The sequence below is a fragment of the Egretta garzetta genome, unplaced genomic scaffold, assembly GCF_000687185.1.
Source record: "Egretta garzetta isolate BGI_Z169 unplaced genomic scaffold, ASM68718v1 scaffold439, whole genome shotgun sequence".
In the NCBI taxonomy this organism is placed as follows: Eukaryota; Metazoa; Chordata; class Aves; order Pelecaniformes; family Ardeidae; genus Egretta; species Egretta garzetta.
The window spans coordinates 928,944-947,407 of record NW_009260803.1 but is presented as its reverse complement, the minus strand read 5'-3'; the positions used below and the strand labels follow the sequence as shown (position 1 = coordinate 947,407).

Here is an 18,464-nt window from a genome sequence, read left to right as displayed (position 1 = left end):
TGAAAAACCTCCAGTGAGGAGCGTGGCCGCATTGGAAAAGAGCTCCTGGAACTGATCTGTGCCCGCAGGGTCCTTGCGCCTGCCCCAAGCCCAGGGAGAGGAACCACGGCAGCACGGGGACACCCACGCCTCCTCCAAACCCCACCACAAAGCCTCCCCGGCGAGCTCCCGTGCCGGAGCAGCGCAGGTGACGATGCTGCTACACCAAAGCCCTGCCTGACCGCCAACAGCAAAGCAAAAGCCCGCCCCCCCCACTCCCCCCACCCCGGGGGATTTTGGATGCACTCAAATTCTTTCCCTTGAGCTCTTCTACGTCTTGATTGCAACCCTCTGAGCGGGATAAATAAATAAAACCCTGCTAAAATTTCAGCTATTACTCTGAAATAATTTTAAAAAATAAAATTCCTCGCATTATTCCTGAAAAACAGCTGCATGTGCTAAACTCTCAACCAAATTGCCAGCGTGGCAGGCAAAAAGCAAGCAAGGAGGGAAGAGGAAAACTCTGACAGACGCCAACAGGAGGTTGCAGCCATTGCGGGAAGAGGCGAACCCCATGCATTTCCATGGCAAACCTCCAAAGGTGAGCCCTTGTTGAGCCCATCAGGCTGTTGTCAGTGAAACCAACCCTCCCTCACAAGGAAAAGCAATGTCTGTCTCTGGACTTGTCACGCCGATGGGCTTTACTACGAAGGTTACATTTCAATATAATTGCAAGCAAGTTTCTCGCTCCACGTTGTGCAGATCTTCCCTCCTCTGAATCTTTAACTGAAAGAGCAGAAGAGGAATGAGCTGTGGTTTTCTCCCTCGCACGCTTTCATTACTGTGGGGATTTCTTTTGTTCACCAAGATCGTGACAAGGTAAGGAGGCTGCAACTGCATTTGCAAAACTGCAATATTTCCTTTCCCTTCCTGAGAGCCCCAAACCTGAACACTGGACAGCTCTTCATGCAAGTAGAGCAGCCGGACGGTTTCAAACCCTGCTGTCCCGCCTGCCGAGGACAGCGCCACTCCGCGCTTGTCGGCGTTACGCACCACGATCGCACCTCTACTGACCACTGCCTGTTGCACCCCTGCTCGGGCACAGGGATTCTGCGTCCAGTAGCCCCGGCCAGTCCGTGCCCCTCCTTCACCCCTGCAATACCCAGAGGAAAACCAGCACAGGGCATGGGCACATCTGACAGGGACAGGGAGCCTGGAACTGGGATGATTTAACAACAGCTCCCAGTCACTTCTGTGGCCTTGAGAAAGTCACCGGCTCTCTTCTGGACTGCAATTCCTCCTCGATAACAGGAGAATTACTATTTCCCTGGCATGCAGGGGTGTTGCAAGGTCTAATTCATTAATCTTTGTAAAGCATTCTAGGACGCTTTGATGGAAAATGCAAAATATTATCAGTAAAAGCCTCCCATTTAAATCTCACCTGGAAACCTTCCTCGCACTCCTTAATTTGTGATTGATCCCCACTCAATTAGAGGTAATGGGATTTACACGTACCCTCCAGCAGCGGAGCAGACCCCACAGGAAGGTGCCAGCAACAGCGTCGGTGCCAATTCGCCCGGCGATGGGTGCCTGCGACTCGATGAGCCACGGGTGGGGGCTGCACCCCTGTACTGCACAGCAACCTCCCACATCAGCGCTGGGCGAAGGGATGGGGCATGAATTATGCCCCCCCGCCCCCAGCACCCATCCCTACACAAACACTGCAACGGCGGCGCTTTGAATTAACCATGCACTTTACGATTGGAATTCCAATCCGTGACTCAGCTTTTTAGGCAAAACCCAGAAGTTTGTACTGGAAGAGCCTTCAGGTCCATAGCAGAGGGACCAAACCTGCAGATCACTCATTAGCTCACCACATCAAGTTTTAATGTTCGTGGGAACAGTTTCAGATAACCTCACCGCCGGCACCTCGCGCGCCTCCAACGAGAACACGGCTTCAATGCAATATGCAAAAAAAAAAAAAAAAAAGCACAACTGGGGAATTACAAAGGGGTTTATCAGTACCTCACGTGGCAAAGCTCCGGCAGAGGGCTTATTTTAAATAGTATTCCTCTGATTTCACAACACCTCCGGTAGGATTCAGCCCTCTCGAGCGTATTAGCAAAAAGTGCCTGTTAAATCCGGGAGCGGAGGGGCAGGGAGGGAGCGAAGGCTGCTGGAAGCTGCACCGGCTTTTTAACTCACAGCCACTTAATTGAACCCGCTGCATCCAGCTTGTTGGTATTCCCCAGCGCTCGGAATTTCAATTTGCTCCACGGATTTTTATACTGAGCACCCAGAAAAATTAGCATTTGTGCTGAATAGCTTTTAATCAACTGTTCTCAAGTGTCAGTCCTCTTTATCTTTAAAGCACTTCTAAATCTTCTTGCCTGAGTCTCCCCTACCCCTAAATTTTTTTCTGTACATTTGTTTTCCTCCATTCAGATTCCAGCATCCTTCACCACGATCTAATCACCTTCATCTTTAATGCTCATCTCTACCTTTTAACCTTTTTGGTTTTCTTTTTAAAGCAATCTCTTGGTGTCTTGGGTTTATTTTTTTGTTGTTTTGTTTGTTTTGTGTGGTGATGTTTGAGGTTTTGGTTTTGGTTTTGTGTTTGCTTTTTTTTTTTAATTAAGGTTTTCCTTGGCCTCTGTCTCAGCACAGAGCTGGAGGTGTCCCATGGAGGGTCGCCTGGCACCAAACTGCACGTTACCTCTCAGAAGATGACTTGCGAGGCCCTTAATTACATCAGTAATTTTTCTCTGAATACAGTTTATGGAATTTTAGAGAAATGAAGGCAACTTCGCAAGTGTCACAAAAGCATTGAAGAGCTCAGCTCCTGATTCCCATGGTCACCCAGTAGCCAACATACCTAATTTGGAAAGAACTCCAATTTTTAGGGAATATTCCCAGCATTTTTTCCTAGGGGAAAACAAAACATTCATGGTTTTAATTTTCAGTCTAACAATGGCTCATGGGAACTCTGTCCAAATTACTTGGCCTTTTTTGCGGCAGCAATTTCATGCCAAACTGGGACTTGGTTTCTTACAGAATTGCAGTGGCTGCCAGGAAAGGCAACCGGCCCCGGGGAGAAACCCTGACCTAGGAGAAAAATCACAGTATAGCACAACCTTTATGTGCAACTGAATTAACCACGCTGTGCATCCGAGGTGACTTGCGTGCAATGTCCACGCGTACCTCCACGCTCTGAGGTCCAGGCTCGGGCACCTGCTCCCAACCAAGCCAATGCCAGGCTCCCTCCTCCTCCTCGCTGCCTCCTGCTCCCACATAAACCTCCAGGCGCAGAGAAATATTTTGCTCCTTGTGGTCACAAAGAAATGAAGGTGTAAGTTATATCGCCCATAGGCGACACTTTGCACATACATGAACTGCCCCTCTCTTGAACCAGCACCCTGAGTTTCCACCCAATGCTCTTCTAGGTGGAAGCACTTACAGAACATTTCAGTAATGCTGAATTACTGCGGTTTGGCACTGAAATTTGAAGGTTTTCCAACAAAGAAAACAACCAAATTAACCAGCAATAGGATTTCTTGATCTCTGCCCGTGAAGAAAGTATAAAACCCTGTTTGTTCTCTATTTTTATGCAATATTTGTTTTACTTCACTTGAAATTACTTGGATAACACATGGCATGTCCTATCCTTCCCTTCCACTGGGAAAACCACAGACATAGACACTTCATACTCATGTAGGTTGTAAAAGAACTTTAAGATCAATAAGTCCACCTGTAAGACCATTTGATTCCACTGGTTTTTGATACAAGCCCTAGAAACTCAACCAAATCAAACTTTAATCTAAATATCCCTTCATTAGGAGACTGAGCAGGAGCCCATATGCAAAGCTGAGCACAGGCACAGAGTAACCAGAATCAGATTCGATCCTTCCCAAGACTCAGGTGTGCTCAGCTCCAGTTGGTCAGTGGTAACCGGCAGGCAGCAGCGAGCGCTTGGCCAGCAGCTTGGTTGGCCTGGCACTTTGCTATGCAAACACCATCCATGCCTGTGCCCCGAGTGACAGCCGGGTGAAGGACAGTCCTCCCCACGAGCACCCCTTGGGAAACTGCGTTCTGCAATTCACAGCTTGACACAACTGTATTTTCATAACATTTGACATGCAAGAAACCCTCCAAATTATGGCAGAAGCAACAGAAGAATCAAAAAAAGACGTAAGATGTGGGGGAAACGTTACTGTTGTAGATGTGTTGGTGCAACCATGATGGTCTAAGAACTGAAATGTGCGCAGGGTTTACAGGGAAAGGCAACATCTTTAATCAGACTAACAACATCTGGGGGGAAAAAAGGAGGCAACTGGAGCATCCAAGCTCTTCTTCGGACTATGGGAGATTCAGCAATGCAGAGGCTCAATAAAAGTGTCACTTTTTAATCATGACTTTGTAATATTATGCCCTACTTCACTGGCATTTCTCCAGTGTATTCAACACCCAGAAATGAGCAGTTTGGAAAACTGCTGATAGAACAGTGAGCACTAATATTAAACTCAACAAAATAAAAAAAGCAAAAAGTTTTCTTTAATGTTTCCTACATAGGGCTCTTCAATATTTAAGTATGGCTTAAGCTTCCAAGTTAACTACAATAAATATTACTAACCTGATCTGCAAAGAAGAAAACTGAGGTGGATGCAGCGCATCCAGACAGCCATCGAATTCCAACAGCCATGTGCCAGATGCAAGCAGTGCACAAAAAGAGGTGAAAACAAAAGACAAACATCCCCTGACCTACCAAAGTTGGCATAGGAACTCCAGCCGGTAAATGCAAGCCCTGCGTCTCTTCCCACATCTTTTACTTTGATTCTCTGTCCTCTTCCTCTGCTTTCATTCCCCACCACAACTGCTAAGGGTATGCATCAAGAGAGGCTTCATTATCACCTCTCAGCTTTCCCAAAATCGCTGCAGTCAAGGTTTGCCAGTGCCAGGCTCTGAGCCGGCTGAGCAGATGCCACCCTAAAGAACAACGAGCTGCATCTTGCTTCTCTGCCCTCAATATCAAGCTGCAACTCTGGATGCTTTAAACAGACTGCCTCATGCTACCATTGTCTTCCTCCATGGCATGGAGTTTTAGGCTGAGCTTTTCTATTTTCAGTGTGTAGACAGTTCCTTAAACCCCTTTCTCAATCACCTATCATACCCTCCTTAACATTCAAGCAGAGCAGGGATTCCCAAACAGTGCTTGATGCTGGCATGGTCCTCCAGCAAGGCAGACAGGCTGCCTATATTCCTAGAATCCCAGGTTGGAAGGGATCTCAAGGATCAACTAGTCCAACCTTTCCAGGTAAGAGCACAGTCTAGACAAGATGGCCCATCTTGTCTAATCATTTCATTAACTGTGGGCTTTGGGGACTGCAGTTCAACCAGTACACCCTAAATTATACGGGGGAAAGAAATCAGAAAGAAGAATTCTGACTTTTTTTTTTTTTTTAAAGGTGTTAATAGCACTGCTGAAATATCCTTGAATTTCTTTGTTCACCAGTTGATACGTAATATGAAGCTGTTTGGCTTTATGGGAGATATTACGGCCATACACATCAAGACTGGCAACTGGTGAAGATTAATAGACTGGTCCTTAAATAAGATGAAACAGATAATAGTCATGGAATGAAACTGTTCACGGGGGCCCCAATCATGACCACTGTAAAAGAAAAAAAAAAATAAAAATAAAGCTTTAGGCAATTTCATATTAAAAACAAAAGACCACGTTACAGTTACTCCTGCACTCCCCAAATGGCCATTGCCTCAAATTGGAGCTATAAAAACACCGGGAATGCTGGATAGGGATCACTTTAGATAACACCACTTGGTCCGCTAGCTTCATCCGTGGTACGTTTTCCCTCATTTCAGCTTTACACACTGCATCTGAAACCTGTCACCAGCCTACCCAGAGTCCCAGCGTCAAGGAAACGGAGATTTGGTTTTGGCAAAGCGGAGGCAGGTAATGGCACCGCTGTCAGGAGTTACAGTGGACATAACTCACCTCTTGATTGACTGTTTCAACTTCAGTGTCCGCCGCAGTCCTCCAGTCTCACTTTCCTTTGAACCTGTAGGGTTACCACTATGGCCATGAGGTCCTCAGCAAAGGCTTCCTATTTCCAATATGTATTAGGTCTCAATGACTTTTGGGGTTTTTTTAATTCTTACATGCATTTCTTCTTTGGGGACTTTTTGTGGGACTTATTTTGGGACCTTTGCTGATTTTGATTCTTTTTCTTCTGCTCAAACTTTCCACGCTCTCTTGTTATAAGCATTTAATTTCCAATGAAAGGCCAAGTATATCAGGGAGAGTTTCACAACTGACTCTTAGAGGGCCAAGATTTCCTTTCCATGAATCTCAGTAACGTGAGCAAAGGTCTTTTAAAATGAAAATGGATGGAAAATACTCTTAAAGATCTTAGACATCCTCCTACAAACTTCTTATTACCAAAGCTAGGAGCAGGCTGCCTCATGTTCACATCCTCACATAAATCAATAGAGCTTCCATAATTTACCCCAAAGATGGATGCAACCTGTTTATAAGGAATTAAGCTGTCAATCACATTTAAGAGGATTCAGCCTGAAAGCCAGGTAAAATTGATCACTCTCCGAAAGACTCAGTGGAGTGAGCTGAGAAAGCAGCCTGGGAATAGTAAGGAATCGCTTTGGTATTCAGTGTCCTGGATATTCAACATAGCAAGAACCGTATCAGCTCTACTGACAGCAAACACATACCTCCATTATATATTGCACTTATCTCTCTCTATAACATTTGAAACCCCTAATATATTTACATTGGACACTGAAAAGATCATTACAGGCCAGACCTATGTGTAGAAGACCCCAGGCTCCTCCCCAGAGGGATTAATTGCATGCCTCCCAACAGCTCCGAATCCATCTCCCTGCCACCGAAGCAGCCTGTCAGCAGCGCTGCAAAGTTAAATCAGCAAATATTAATTGCCAGCTGGGAAATCTGCCATTAGTTCACACTCCAAGTTTTTCCAGCTGGAAAGATAGAGAGTGTCAAATGGAGCAGACTTCTTTGCAGGCTGCAAACCAGCCAACGGAGCAGGTTTGCCTGTTTTGCAAGCACTAAATGAGCAAAGCATCCGACACCTTCTCAGAGATGTTTTGAAATGCTATTCTTTAGAACAAATTACTTCTGGATGTAACAAAGCACCGAACGAACACATGGGCAACAAATAAAGAACAGAGGAAATAAACCTCCAGCACCTGAGGTGGAATTCATATCTACTCCAGATTACTGCAGTGATACGTTGCGTGAATTATTAGCCTGCTTGGGGTTTTTTTCCAAGTTTGTAATTTATTTACATTCAAACATGGAGAATTTTCTGTCAACATGCAGATTATCATTTTCCATAATTAGACAAACTTTTTGAGAATTGGAGGAAAGATTTACGAGAAGTTGAAAATGAAAGATGCCATTTAGACCATGAAATCGTAAGATTTTGGAGTGATATGGCTTGGAAGAGGCCTTGGCATTTAGACATTTAGTGCAGGGTCAGACCAGGTTGCTCAGGGCTGTTCCCAGCCGGGTCTTGAAAGCCCACCCCGAGATGGCGGTGGCACCTGGGCAGCCTGTCCCACCACTCAACCATCCTCAGGGGAAAAGCAGCTCCTTCCAGCCAGGCCGAACCCCTCGTTTCAGCTTTTCCCCTTGTTTCATGTTCTCCTACCATGCACCCCCATGCAGAGCCAGGCTCCATGCTCTGTACTATACATGCATAGATGTCATGAGGTAAGAAGTTATTACTGCTCCTTCATACACGTGTGCACACATATGTGTACATGCACATACACCCTAGCACATGGGCACATACATTTTGGCAGACTATATATAGGTTCATGGTGCGAAACGTTGTTCTGAGCAAGAGCGAAAGGCTCAAACCCAGCAGCGCGATTGCGCGTGTAAGGGAGAGGAGAAAGGCAGGTGGTTTTCCACGGGGATTTCTCTCCAAATTCTGTACAAAAGTATGATTTGTTATGGGGCAAAAAATTACCTTGTGCCAAGAGGAAAATTACCGACATACATTTGCTTAAAAGAAAAAAATATATACATATATTTTAAGCAATGAGACCAAAGTACTGAAAATATTACTACTGACATTTCGGGAGAGACTGAAGGAAGAAAGAGAACAGGACTGGAACACCAGACATGAATGCGCTTTTATAGCACCCCATCTCTCCACATAAAAGTCTGTCAGAACTCATAAAATTAGAGCTTTAGTAGAAGCTGGACCAAATAAAAAAAAAATGAATAAAGTAATCGGCACGGGTACAGTGCATTTCCATAATGGAAAGTTCAAGAATTTGGTCAACTAAGTTGGATTGAATTCATGCCAGAGCACAAACTAAATCTGACCGGCTGCAGTACAAAGCTGCTATACAGCCCAGCAAGAAAAGCTGAGCTTTTTATAAAAAAAAACCCCAATATACCTGGATAAAGGGAGGATGTCAGAACTAGAGAGAATAAGGAATGAGCTTGGGCAAGCAACGTGGCTCCTTCCTCTAGCGGGGGCTTGGCTGATGCAGGGGAGCTTTAGGATTGCTGATCTCACAGAAAAGAGTCTGGAGGGAATGAAAGAAGGGAAAAAATTACTCCTAAATCCTGAAAATGGAAAAGCATAGCTCTAAACAGAAAGAATTTCTCTAATGTATGCGCGCTGCTAGAGAAGCACATTGCTCTGATGCTTCTGGAGAAAGGAAGGAGATAAGGGAAGAAAAACCGTACTGAGTGGAGTATGTGCAACTTTTGCTGGCCAAAAATGATGAGAGGAAAAAAAATGAGTGAAGAGACCGAGCGGGTGTAAGAAGTCAAAAGGAAAGAAAAATGAATAGCAGTGGAAAAAAGGGGACTACTGCTATGGGAAAGCAAAGAACAGTCCAAATCACTGCGCTAAAGTGGTACAGCTGCAGTATCCAAGGCATTTATTCAAATAGGAAGGTTTCCAGGCCAACTGCTCATTTTGGACATCTGTGAGACAATTGTCACTACGAGCACCGATATCCTTCTGGTTTTCACGGGTATTGGAAGTGCTTTTGGGGAAGACTAACTTCTTTCTTGTCTTTGGCAAAGAGCAAAACCATTTGATCCTCATGGATTTTGTTATCCAGTCAAAAAAAAAAAAATCACCAAACACTCAATTCAAATGACTACAGAAACTCACAAAACAGTGAAAATGTGTAAAACCAAAAAGCCTGCCATGTAGTAGAGAAGTTTTAAATAAAACATTTTCCTATGGGAAAAACAAACTATGTTTCGTACCAGGGAAGACAACCAGATCAAGGAGAATTTGAACAGCTATGAGTAGGAGTGACACTTCTCCTGAGACCTCTGGATGTAGGACTTCTGCTTTAGGGTACTGTCCTTTGGGCTCTAAACTCCTAAGTAAAGTTTTCCACCTATTTATCATTTGCTTTGTCAACTGAGAAAAAGTGATGGCATCTGTATTTTTTTTGCACAGCAGCACTGGGGAACCGTGCTGCACCAGAGGGTGGCAGGGTGAAGCCGGGGGAGATGTCTCCTGCTGGGATCCCTTACTGCTTCCCCCACACTTCCATGTGCTCCCACGTCGGGCATCATGTCCATTCACCAGCCCAAGCCTTGGGCACAGTGGCCAGCTCAGCCCAAATCCTGCACACCGCTCTCTGTGAAATCTTTCATTTCATCAACACGATGATGCCGCCTACCCCCATTTGCTGATACCAGAGAGCCGATGACTCCATGTGGCTTGCCCGCACCCAGCAGGTCCATGTGATTTCCCAGATTGCTCTCAGAGACATGCATTAATTTCAAACAACACCACAGGGAAGTCTGGATGTCTGAAGGCACACAAGTTTTTTTTAACTTCTTGGACTCTCAAGGCTTCAAGGAGCCATTTCGTTCTAGGTTGGGCAAAGGAGAAATTGGTAACTTGCCCAGAGCCAAATTCTCTTCTTCTCTTCCTAATGCTAATGCTAGTACAGAATGAAATGCTACTGAGGTAGCACAAACCAAGCAATGCTTCTCGTCACACGCGAGTGTTTGCTATGCACCAGTATTTATAAAGCACTTCACACGTGAGGAATATGTTAAAAGACCTAAAAAATCCTTTCCCAAAATACACAAAAGAAAACACTATCTTTGTTATCAGTTTACTGTGGCTAGACCTAACTCGGTCATAGTGAAATAAGAGTATTTGATCTCTGTCATACTTTAAAGCCATCCAGTTTGTCACCGGTAACTGGGTAAACTGGCAGGGCACACAGATGCAATCTGTGGTCTCCCTCAGCTCTGCACAGGGGCTTAAGCCTTAATTGAAGAGGCCAGCTGGGACAAAAAAAAAAAAACCAAAACAACCCCAAACATGAAGCAGCCCACTCATCAGCCTAATTGTATGCAAATAATTAAATTATCTACTTGATAGAAAACAAATAGAGAGCCCGTACCTACTAACAGACGTGCACATAATTTCCAGCTGAAATATTTTGCACCTTTAAGTTTCTCCTCCAGTTGAAGTCTTACACTTTCCATTACATTTATAATGTTGCTTATAAACCTGTAGCTTAATTGCTTCCTACAAATTTCTATTTAGAAGAAAACACTATCATTCTTGATTTATGAAGTACACAGAATTGAAAAGACACAGAAGGTTACTCAGGAACTGCATGGCAGAAACAAGGGCTGAAGCCAAATATTCCTAGGATTATTCCCCCCTTTAAGGTAATTTTTTTTTTTATCTTTGCAGACAGCAGGATGAAGTACTTTTTTATTTATTCATGTGGGAAGAGAAGTGAGTTTGTTTCTTTCTTCCCTTCCACAAAGCCGTTATTCTGCTGAAAAGCAGATTTAAGCAGTGCTCCGTGGCAAGAGTTTAAGGGTTACTTTAAACTGGGACACAAAACTACTACGTGCTGACATCATTTCATGGTGTGTTCAGGGAAGTATTCAAGCGTGACATTGTATCATTAGGTATAATACAGCCATTGCAGAGGCACTGATTACTGCAATGAGAACTCATTTTCTTTAACACTATATGCGATAAGGAATGAATAAAAACCCAGGCCAGAGGCACCGCTGTAAAAAGGTAGAATGTGTACGAGCCTGAGAAAACTGCCCAGACACACCTTTTGGGGAGTCGGGGGAAGAAAACCCGCAGCATCGAGTAGGGCCAGGGGCTGCTGAGCACCTCTGAAATCAAGATCTGTATTTTCCCTTTCTTTGGGAGGTTTCTTGTGCTGCGGTCCCACCTGCATCTTATGCAGGGATGGAGGCAGCTTCCAGCCAGATCCATGCCCTGATCCGACCCAATACCCTGAGACATGAACACCAGCACCAGGGGCAAGGTGCAAGCATCCTGTCCAGACTCCCCTTTTTAAAGCGACAAACAAAAATCCCTCTTCACCTTGCTCACGTGCTGTCCCTCCAAATGTGCCTTCACGTGACCCCCTTCCACGATTAACTTCATACAAAGTCTATTGATCCTAGACCTAATTATCTGCCTTGGTAAATTTAAAGCCTGCCTGTGACAAACTACCCTAGCCCAGCTGGTGTCCACCGAGTCAATCCTCTGACCCATCCACAGCCAGACCTCCAAAATACACGAGACTTTGCAAAGCAGTGCCTAGATAGCTCTGGAAATTGTGGGCTGGTGTCGGTCTCCGGGCCTCCTCTGAGGCACAAGAACAGTAACGCTATTCTATCTCCAAAGGCTATCATGAGGTTGTATTAATAAATACTCTGCAGGTGGGCTCCCGTTTCTTAAATAGGCTCTTCTAGCATCCTGCATCCGCATGTGTCCGTAAACGAGAACCTGTCATGGACAGCTCTGTATCCAGCCAAGCTCCTCAGGGGCTCGAGTGCCCAGTGAGCTGAAGATAAAGGAATTATTTTCATATTTGATCAGGGAAATGTCACTGGACGTATCTGCAAGAACCCACTCTAATCTTTCTGTAGGTATATGGAGTCACAAGTGATAACGAGTTTTCAAGATATACTCTAGCGAGGCCTTTATAAATATCTCTCGTTAGAAGTAAAATAATTCATGACTTCTTCCACTCCCTGGCATTTTATCACACGCTCCTGCATCCTCGCTTGATTTGTGACAGGGTGGTACATGGCGCACACATAATGTTAATGGAAAAGACACAGGACTCCATCCCTTCGGTGATTTGGTGCAACAACAATAATGAAATTTGCCGTTGAACCAGTAAAACAGCTGAAGATGCGTTCATCCTACCGGGAACCAGAACCATCCTTAAAATCCTTTAAACCTCTGTTCTGGCAGTATACTTCCCACTCCTCTTGTTTCATCTGAACAGCTCCTTTCCTTTGCCCGTGTCATTTGCTTAAGTAAGTTTTTGTTTCTCATTTTCACAACACCCTTTTTGTAATACCATATACTTTCCTTAACATCTTTGCCTTGTTCAAAGCCTTACCGAGTGAATTACATTGTAAAAGTTATTACGCTGGAAGCTGTAAGTACCGAGCAGCACAACTACGGCGCAGACAATGCATACAGTGATTACGGTTAATTATTTACGAGTTCCCAGTTTGATTATGTTTTGGGTGGTGATGACACTCAGGGGCTTAATAGCTGCATAAAACATCGCGTTATGTTCCGCAGCGTCCTAGAATAAATCATCCCTGAAAAAATTTATCTCTTAGAAGTAAAACATACCATTTGGCCATTTATCCAGATTATGGTAAGATGAGTGATGAAAGTTCCACAGAAGTATTTATTTTTAATGATGCCCTACCTTTGAAGAAACAGTCCTTGCTGTGGATAATGTAGATTTTCTTCCTCTGCAGACAGGAGGCTCGGTGCAGCTGGCAGTGATTTTCATAAAATTTGCCATCAGACCCACACACGGGCATGTAGCTGGACTTGCAGTCTTCCACGCATCTGCACTCGGGCTGGTTGGTGTCCTTGTTGACCACACACTTACTCCCCCGGCCGCAGTACTTCTTCTCACACGAGGCATGGAGGCCGTCCTGCCCGTAAAGCACTGCGAAGAGCAGAAAACGTCAGGGTGAGCGATGGTTCCCTAACAGCCCGTGCTCGTCTGATGCAGCAGCACAACGATTATAGGAGCAGGAGCCGCAAGGTTTCCGAGGGAAAAAGCCACCCCACCCCACTTTGAATAGCAGCCCAGTGGTGCTGTGGAGAGCATCTTCACATCTCTGCTCTCACTCGTCACATCAGGATCAGGCCTGATGTTGTGATGAGGCCCATAGGAAAGATGGGGACAATCTTTTTAGTAGGGCCAGCTGTGACAGGACAAGGGGGGATGGTTTTAAACTGAAGCAGGGTAGATTTAGACTGGATCTAAGGAAGAAATTCTTTCCAGTGAGGGGGGTGAAACACTGGCAGGGGTTGCCCAGGGAAGTGGTGGAGGCCCCATCCATCCCTGGGACCATTCCAGGCCAGGTTGGACGGGGCTGTGAGCAACCTGATGTGGTTCAAGGTGTCCTTGTTCCTGCAGGGGGGTTGGGCTGGATGGCCTCTAGGGGTCCTTTCCCACCCAAAACATTCTGTGATTCTATGATCTAGCCTGCACTGGAAGGGCTTTACTGACAAGTGATGGACACGGGGCCATTTGCTCTTTTAGCCCTTTGCGAAACCATACCCTAGAATAAAACCCTGAGAGAGTATTTCAGTGCCCAAAGCTTGGCCATGAATCACACTCAGAAAGCCATTCTGAAAACCTACACTCTTCCAGCCACAAAACCCACGAGGAGCTTCATTTCAGGCAGCAGAGTGCCCTAAGCCATGGCACTTCAGTTCTGCACCGGAGTCCGCGTTCTGAGTCTCACCTCCACCCCGTGAGCCAGAAGCAGAACATCCCCATGGCTAAAATTCACGCGGATTTCAATGAAAGCTTGGGCAGGCAATCGCCAAGAGCTTGTGAAAAAATAACCCGCAATGGAGACTTGTCACTGAAGTCAAGGGAACATTCCAGGAAGATGCTTCTTGCTATGAGTGACCATCAATATCTATCCCTACATGCTGAATAACAATATATAATGAAAAATAACTTTCTCCTACCTTTAAGAATTTATTGGACATAATGTCCTGAACACTACTGTACTATCTGCTGTTTGATACTATTAAAAGGCTAAGGGAGTTATGCCCTTATGCTGTAACATTTTCTGCTTCTGAAGATTCCTCGCTTAAAGGCTTACAACGGGACATTATTGTAATTCATACAGGACAGGGTACGGCCAAACGAGCCACTACTCAGAGCAATAATTAGCATTATACTCAATGAAGAGACTCTCAGGAAATTAGATTATTCTATGCTAATTGGAGCCCGCAAAGTTGAGAATTACAAAGGGATGCTGCGAAGGGCATAATTAAAGTGGGAATAAACATTTTGTAGCGCACAGCCCGCTGCCAGCCTCGCGCAGCCTTCCAACAGCAGCCGCCTCCGGCTGCGCCCGCGCCAGCAGCTCCGCCTGGACCAGCAAGGCGGCTCTGAAGCAAATCCCTGTAGTCTACGTTTACCACACGTAGGGCTGGCTCTCGGCGAGGTTTCGGTGCGCACTAGAATCATAGAATCATGGAATGTTTTGGGCTGGAAGGGACCCCCAGAGGTCACCCAGCCCAACCCCCTGCAGGAGCAGGGACACCTTGAACCACATCAGGTTGCTCACAGCCCCGTCCAACCTGGCCGGGAATGTTCCCAGGGATGGGGCCTCCACCCCCTCTCTGGGCCACCCCTGCCAGGGTTTCACCACCCTCACTGGGAAGAATTTCTGCCTTAGACCCACTCTAAACCCACCCTGGTTTAGTTTAAAGCCATTACCCCTTGGGGAAGCTCAAGTGGAAGTGCTGCTCCAGCATCCAAGAGGACGAATCCTGCAGCGGGTACAGCACCACAACATCCTCCAAAATGCACCCAAGTCTCTGCCCTTCAAGGATTTTTCAAGCAGCAGAACCATTCAGCCCAGGAGAGCAGACGGGAGCTCACCCAAAGCCAGCCCCCCCCCCCCATCACCTGTAACAGAGATGCTAGGAGCACCAGCTACCTCAACCCGTTGATCCCTTCTCATCATGCCAAATTCCCTGCTAACGTCAACATAGCCCCTGCCTGCCCAGCGCTTTATACCAATACAAAATGCCCCAGTATTGAAGCTACATTTCATCTGCCAGTGATCAAGGGGTTAAAGCGCGTGCACAAAGAGAAGCAAAAGTTTCTACAAAACCCCATTTCTCTTGGTCCCTGTTCAGCCTTTGTTTTTATCACTGTAAATCAGGAAGGGAAAAAAAAAATCTGTTATTGGAGGATTAACTATTTGACTCAATAACTCATTAAAATTCCTCCAACTTGGCAAGCTAAGAAATATTGACTTTTCCTGACTTGTAATAAACTAGAAGGTCAAAGCATCTCTGAGCAGTGGAAAAAGTACAGTCCCTGGAAGGAGTGTCTGAATATTCTTTATTTACTTTACTAATGGTTCCAGAGTTTCTGCAAAATGTCCTCAGGAATGCAAATTTTGTGACCTCCGGGAGGCCTCACTGCCAAGGCCATCTGCATTTACGGTGTCTGCTGTAGATCAGAGCAGCACAGAGGATCTCGAGGAAGCCTTCATCAAGCATCCTCCTCCTCTCAGTGGCAGGACCTGCACCGGTACAGGCACTTGGCTCATCCACCGCAATGTGCCTCAAAAGACATGTTTTGGAGACTGCTGTTGATGCTAAAGATATTTAAAAGTCAAGATTCAGGAGCTATTATTGTCCACATAAATGTAATTCAGGTACAACGACAGCAAAGTCCTTCCTGTGCGGCCCTGATTGCTAAAAATTGATCTCTCCGAGCTAGCACCAGCCAAGGACCGCACCATGCATCTCGCTGAAGGTTATTTCTGCCTCCTCGCTCGCGGTGGGCTGCTCTGATTTAATGCATCAGGTCACATCTGGGCAGGCCACAGCTGCACCCTGCCCTGACAGCAGCAAAAACCCTCTCGGAACCTCAAGTATTTTTGGTATCTTGATTTTTAATATAAACTTAGCATTACTGAAGACAACCACTATTCCCATTGCAATGGAAACTTTAAGGTTTTTAATGATACATGAAAGATTTAATTAATCACCCGCTTATAAAAAAAAAAAAAAAAAGAAGACAAAATACTTTGGCTTTTCTACATCTGCCCTGGTTACTATGGAGAAACCGCAGAAAGCCTGTCTACATTTATGCCTCGTCTGTTCTGTTCAGTTTGGTTTATTCTGCGTTCCCAGATGGAGAAGTCCTGTTTAAACGCACCTAAGCTGGGTAAGGGGGCAGGCAGGATACCCCGCAAACAGCCAGAAAGGCAAGATTCGCGTATTTGGGAACCCTCATGTTCTTCTGCCGAGATCTGTGTGTCTGCAAGTGGAGGGTTAACATGGGATGGCTCTGCCAGGGTCTGATAATGTTGACAGCAGCTCTGTAATTCAATTACTATTTGCATAATCCTTTGATGAACTAAAATTCCCTGCACACACACTGAGCTGGACAGACGGACCCTGCGCCCAGGAAGGACAGCAACGGGATGCAAAACAGAGGGAAGCTGGTGGAAATCAAGACGAAAGAAGGACTGTAAAAGCACTGTTGGCTTTACCCAGGTAATTAATTAATCCAGAGCAGCACCACAGAATGGGACTTTCCTCAATCGCATCGAGTTGCCTGCTCTGGCTGATCCCGTGGGCAGCACCCGAGCCAGGATGGACACCGGCGCGTAGCTCAGTGGCATGAAATGTGCCTGCCACCGCGATTTTTTTGGTCACATTATTAAAAGTGACTGAATTCCCCACTCTTACAAGGATTATTAAAGGCAGAAATGGGAAAGGTAATCAAGTGAAACTACCAACTAAGTGCTCGCAGTATTTACGAGCCCCACCATACTGCATGGAAAAAGGCATAATTTATTTAATTTATTAGTTGCAAAGAAAGTCATTTACTTAGGTTAAAAATTGATCATCTTGCAAAACAAGCCACTTTTCAACACTCATTAAGTTTACCCAACATGGCTAGAGCCTCAGTGGTTATGTTGTGTTAAAAGCAGCGCGATGGAGAGGGGAAGCCCATTCGCATACACCCATGGGAACAGCAGACTTCTCAAAATTAGTTTCTGGCTGCCCCTGAGAAATTTGGAAGTCCAGGGGAAACCTGACAAAAGCTTGGTGCAGACAGTAAAACAACTGAGTCTGGGAAGTTCATAAGGCTGGTTAGCAGGCTGCCTTCACCTCAGAGCAAGACTTTAATAAGAAAATGAAGACGTTATTGCCATGTTGGAGAATACGCGTCCTCTGGCTGCTCGTTAATTCATAAAGACAGAGACCTCATCTACCTTTTACACACCACTAAATATGTTACAGATCAGGCTAAGGCTCACAGAGAATTTTTTTCCTCCCAGATACAACCTTATTCCTTACTTCAGCAAAAAGAGTCCAGGGGAAGGTTGGGTTCACGACAAGCACCGACTTCAATTAAGGCCAACTAGACAAACCCATCACACACACAGCAAAACCAAAAAGCAAACAGCTCTATCATCTCTCTACTTGTAAAAAGTTGCTTATACACTGCAGAAATGTAAATTACAACGTTTGCATGCAAAAAGCCAGTTTGCCTTTAAGTAACAGTGGGCTCCTGCAGGCAGCTGGACAGCCAGGTTCACTGCGGAAGGAAGAAGTTTAGATGTTCCATCAGGACTGGAGCCAGAACTGGAAACTTAATTATGGGGCACTGAATATAGCTGAAACTGGAAGCTTCTACCCCAAGTCCTTCAAAGGCAATGCTGCGCCTTGCAAAGGTTGTAATAAAACAAAAATAGAAATCAAACCCTCTGTCATACGATAAAAATACTCAGTCTTTAAACTTACTTTGTTACTTCCACCAGGTAAACCAGCGAGGTAACAGGTCACAAGCTATTCCTCCGGCATCTCGACATTTGTCCTTTCCCACATTAATTAATCTATGGTCTAAAATGTCACGCCTGTAAGCGCTATTTACTGCTGAAAAATGTACGTTGCCAGTACACGCAGATACACGCAATGCGTACACACAGAGGTGTACGTATCCGAGTACGTATTTACATACATCTACTCACGTACACAGATATATATACGTGTAAGACCCCCTAGAGGCTTCCCATACACCCAGTTTGCCACACCTTCACTTTGGCTGACGATATGAAGCCAGATGCTGGAGCACGGTGCCTTAAACCTCCCTCCCCCAGCCCGTGCTCCGTGTGCATCCGGAATAACCCACGGCTGGGAGCAACCAAGCTCAGCTGCGTGACTGCTGCACCCGGCTCTGCTCGGTTAGCAAACGCATGTGCTACGTACGTTGTTACTGCCACAGGAAAGGAAGAAAGAAAACATAAAGTAGGAATTCCATAATAATCTGCTCTATGCGTTTCTGGGGTTTTCACTGCATGCCTGTTATGAAAGTGGAGAGGCAGAAAAGCCGGAGTAAATCACCTGGCATAGGGGCAT

At 45.5% G+C, this 18,464-nt stretch overlaps 1 protein-coding gene across 2 annotated transcripts in view; it reads right to left on the bottom strand.

Annotated features, from left to right (window-relative positions):
- Positions 1-18,464, bottom strand: part of FSTL4 (follistatin like 4) — a 238,852-nt gene that overhangs the window by 150,634 nt on the left and 69,754 nt on the right. For both annotated transcript variants that reach the window (XM_009646869.2, XM_009646870.2), the window contains exon 3: positions 12,745-12,993. In XM_009646869.2, the coding sequence (XP_009645164.1) occupies positions 12,745-12,993 (249 nt within the window). The remainder of the gene's footprint in view (positions 1-12,744; positions 12,994-18,464) is intronic.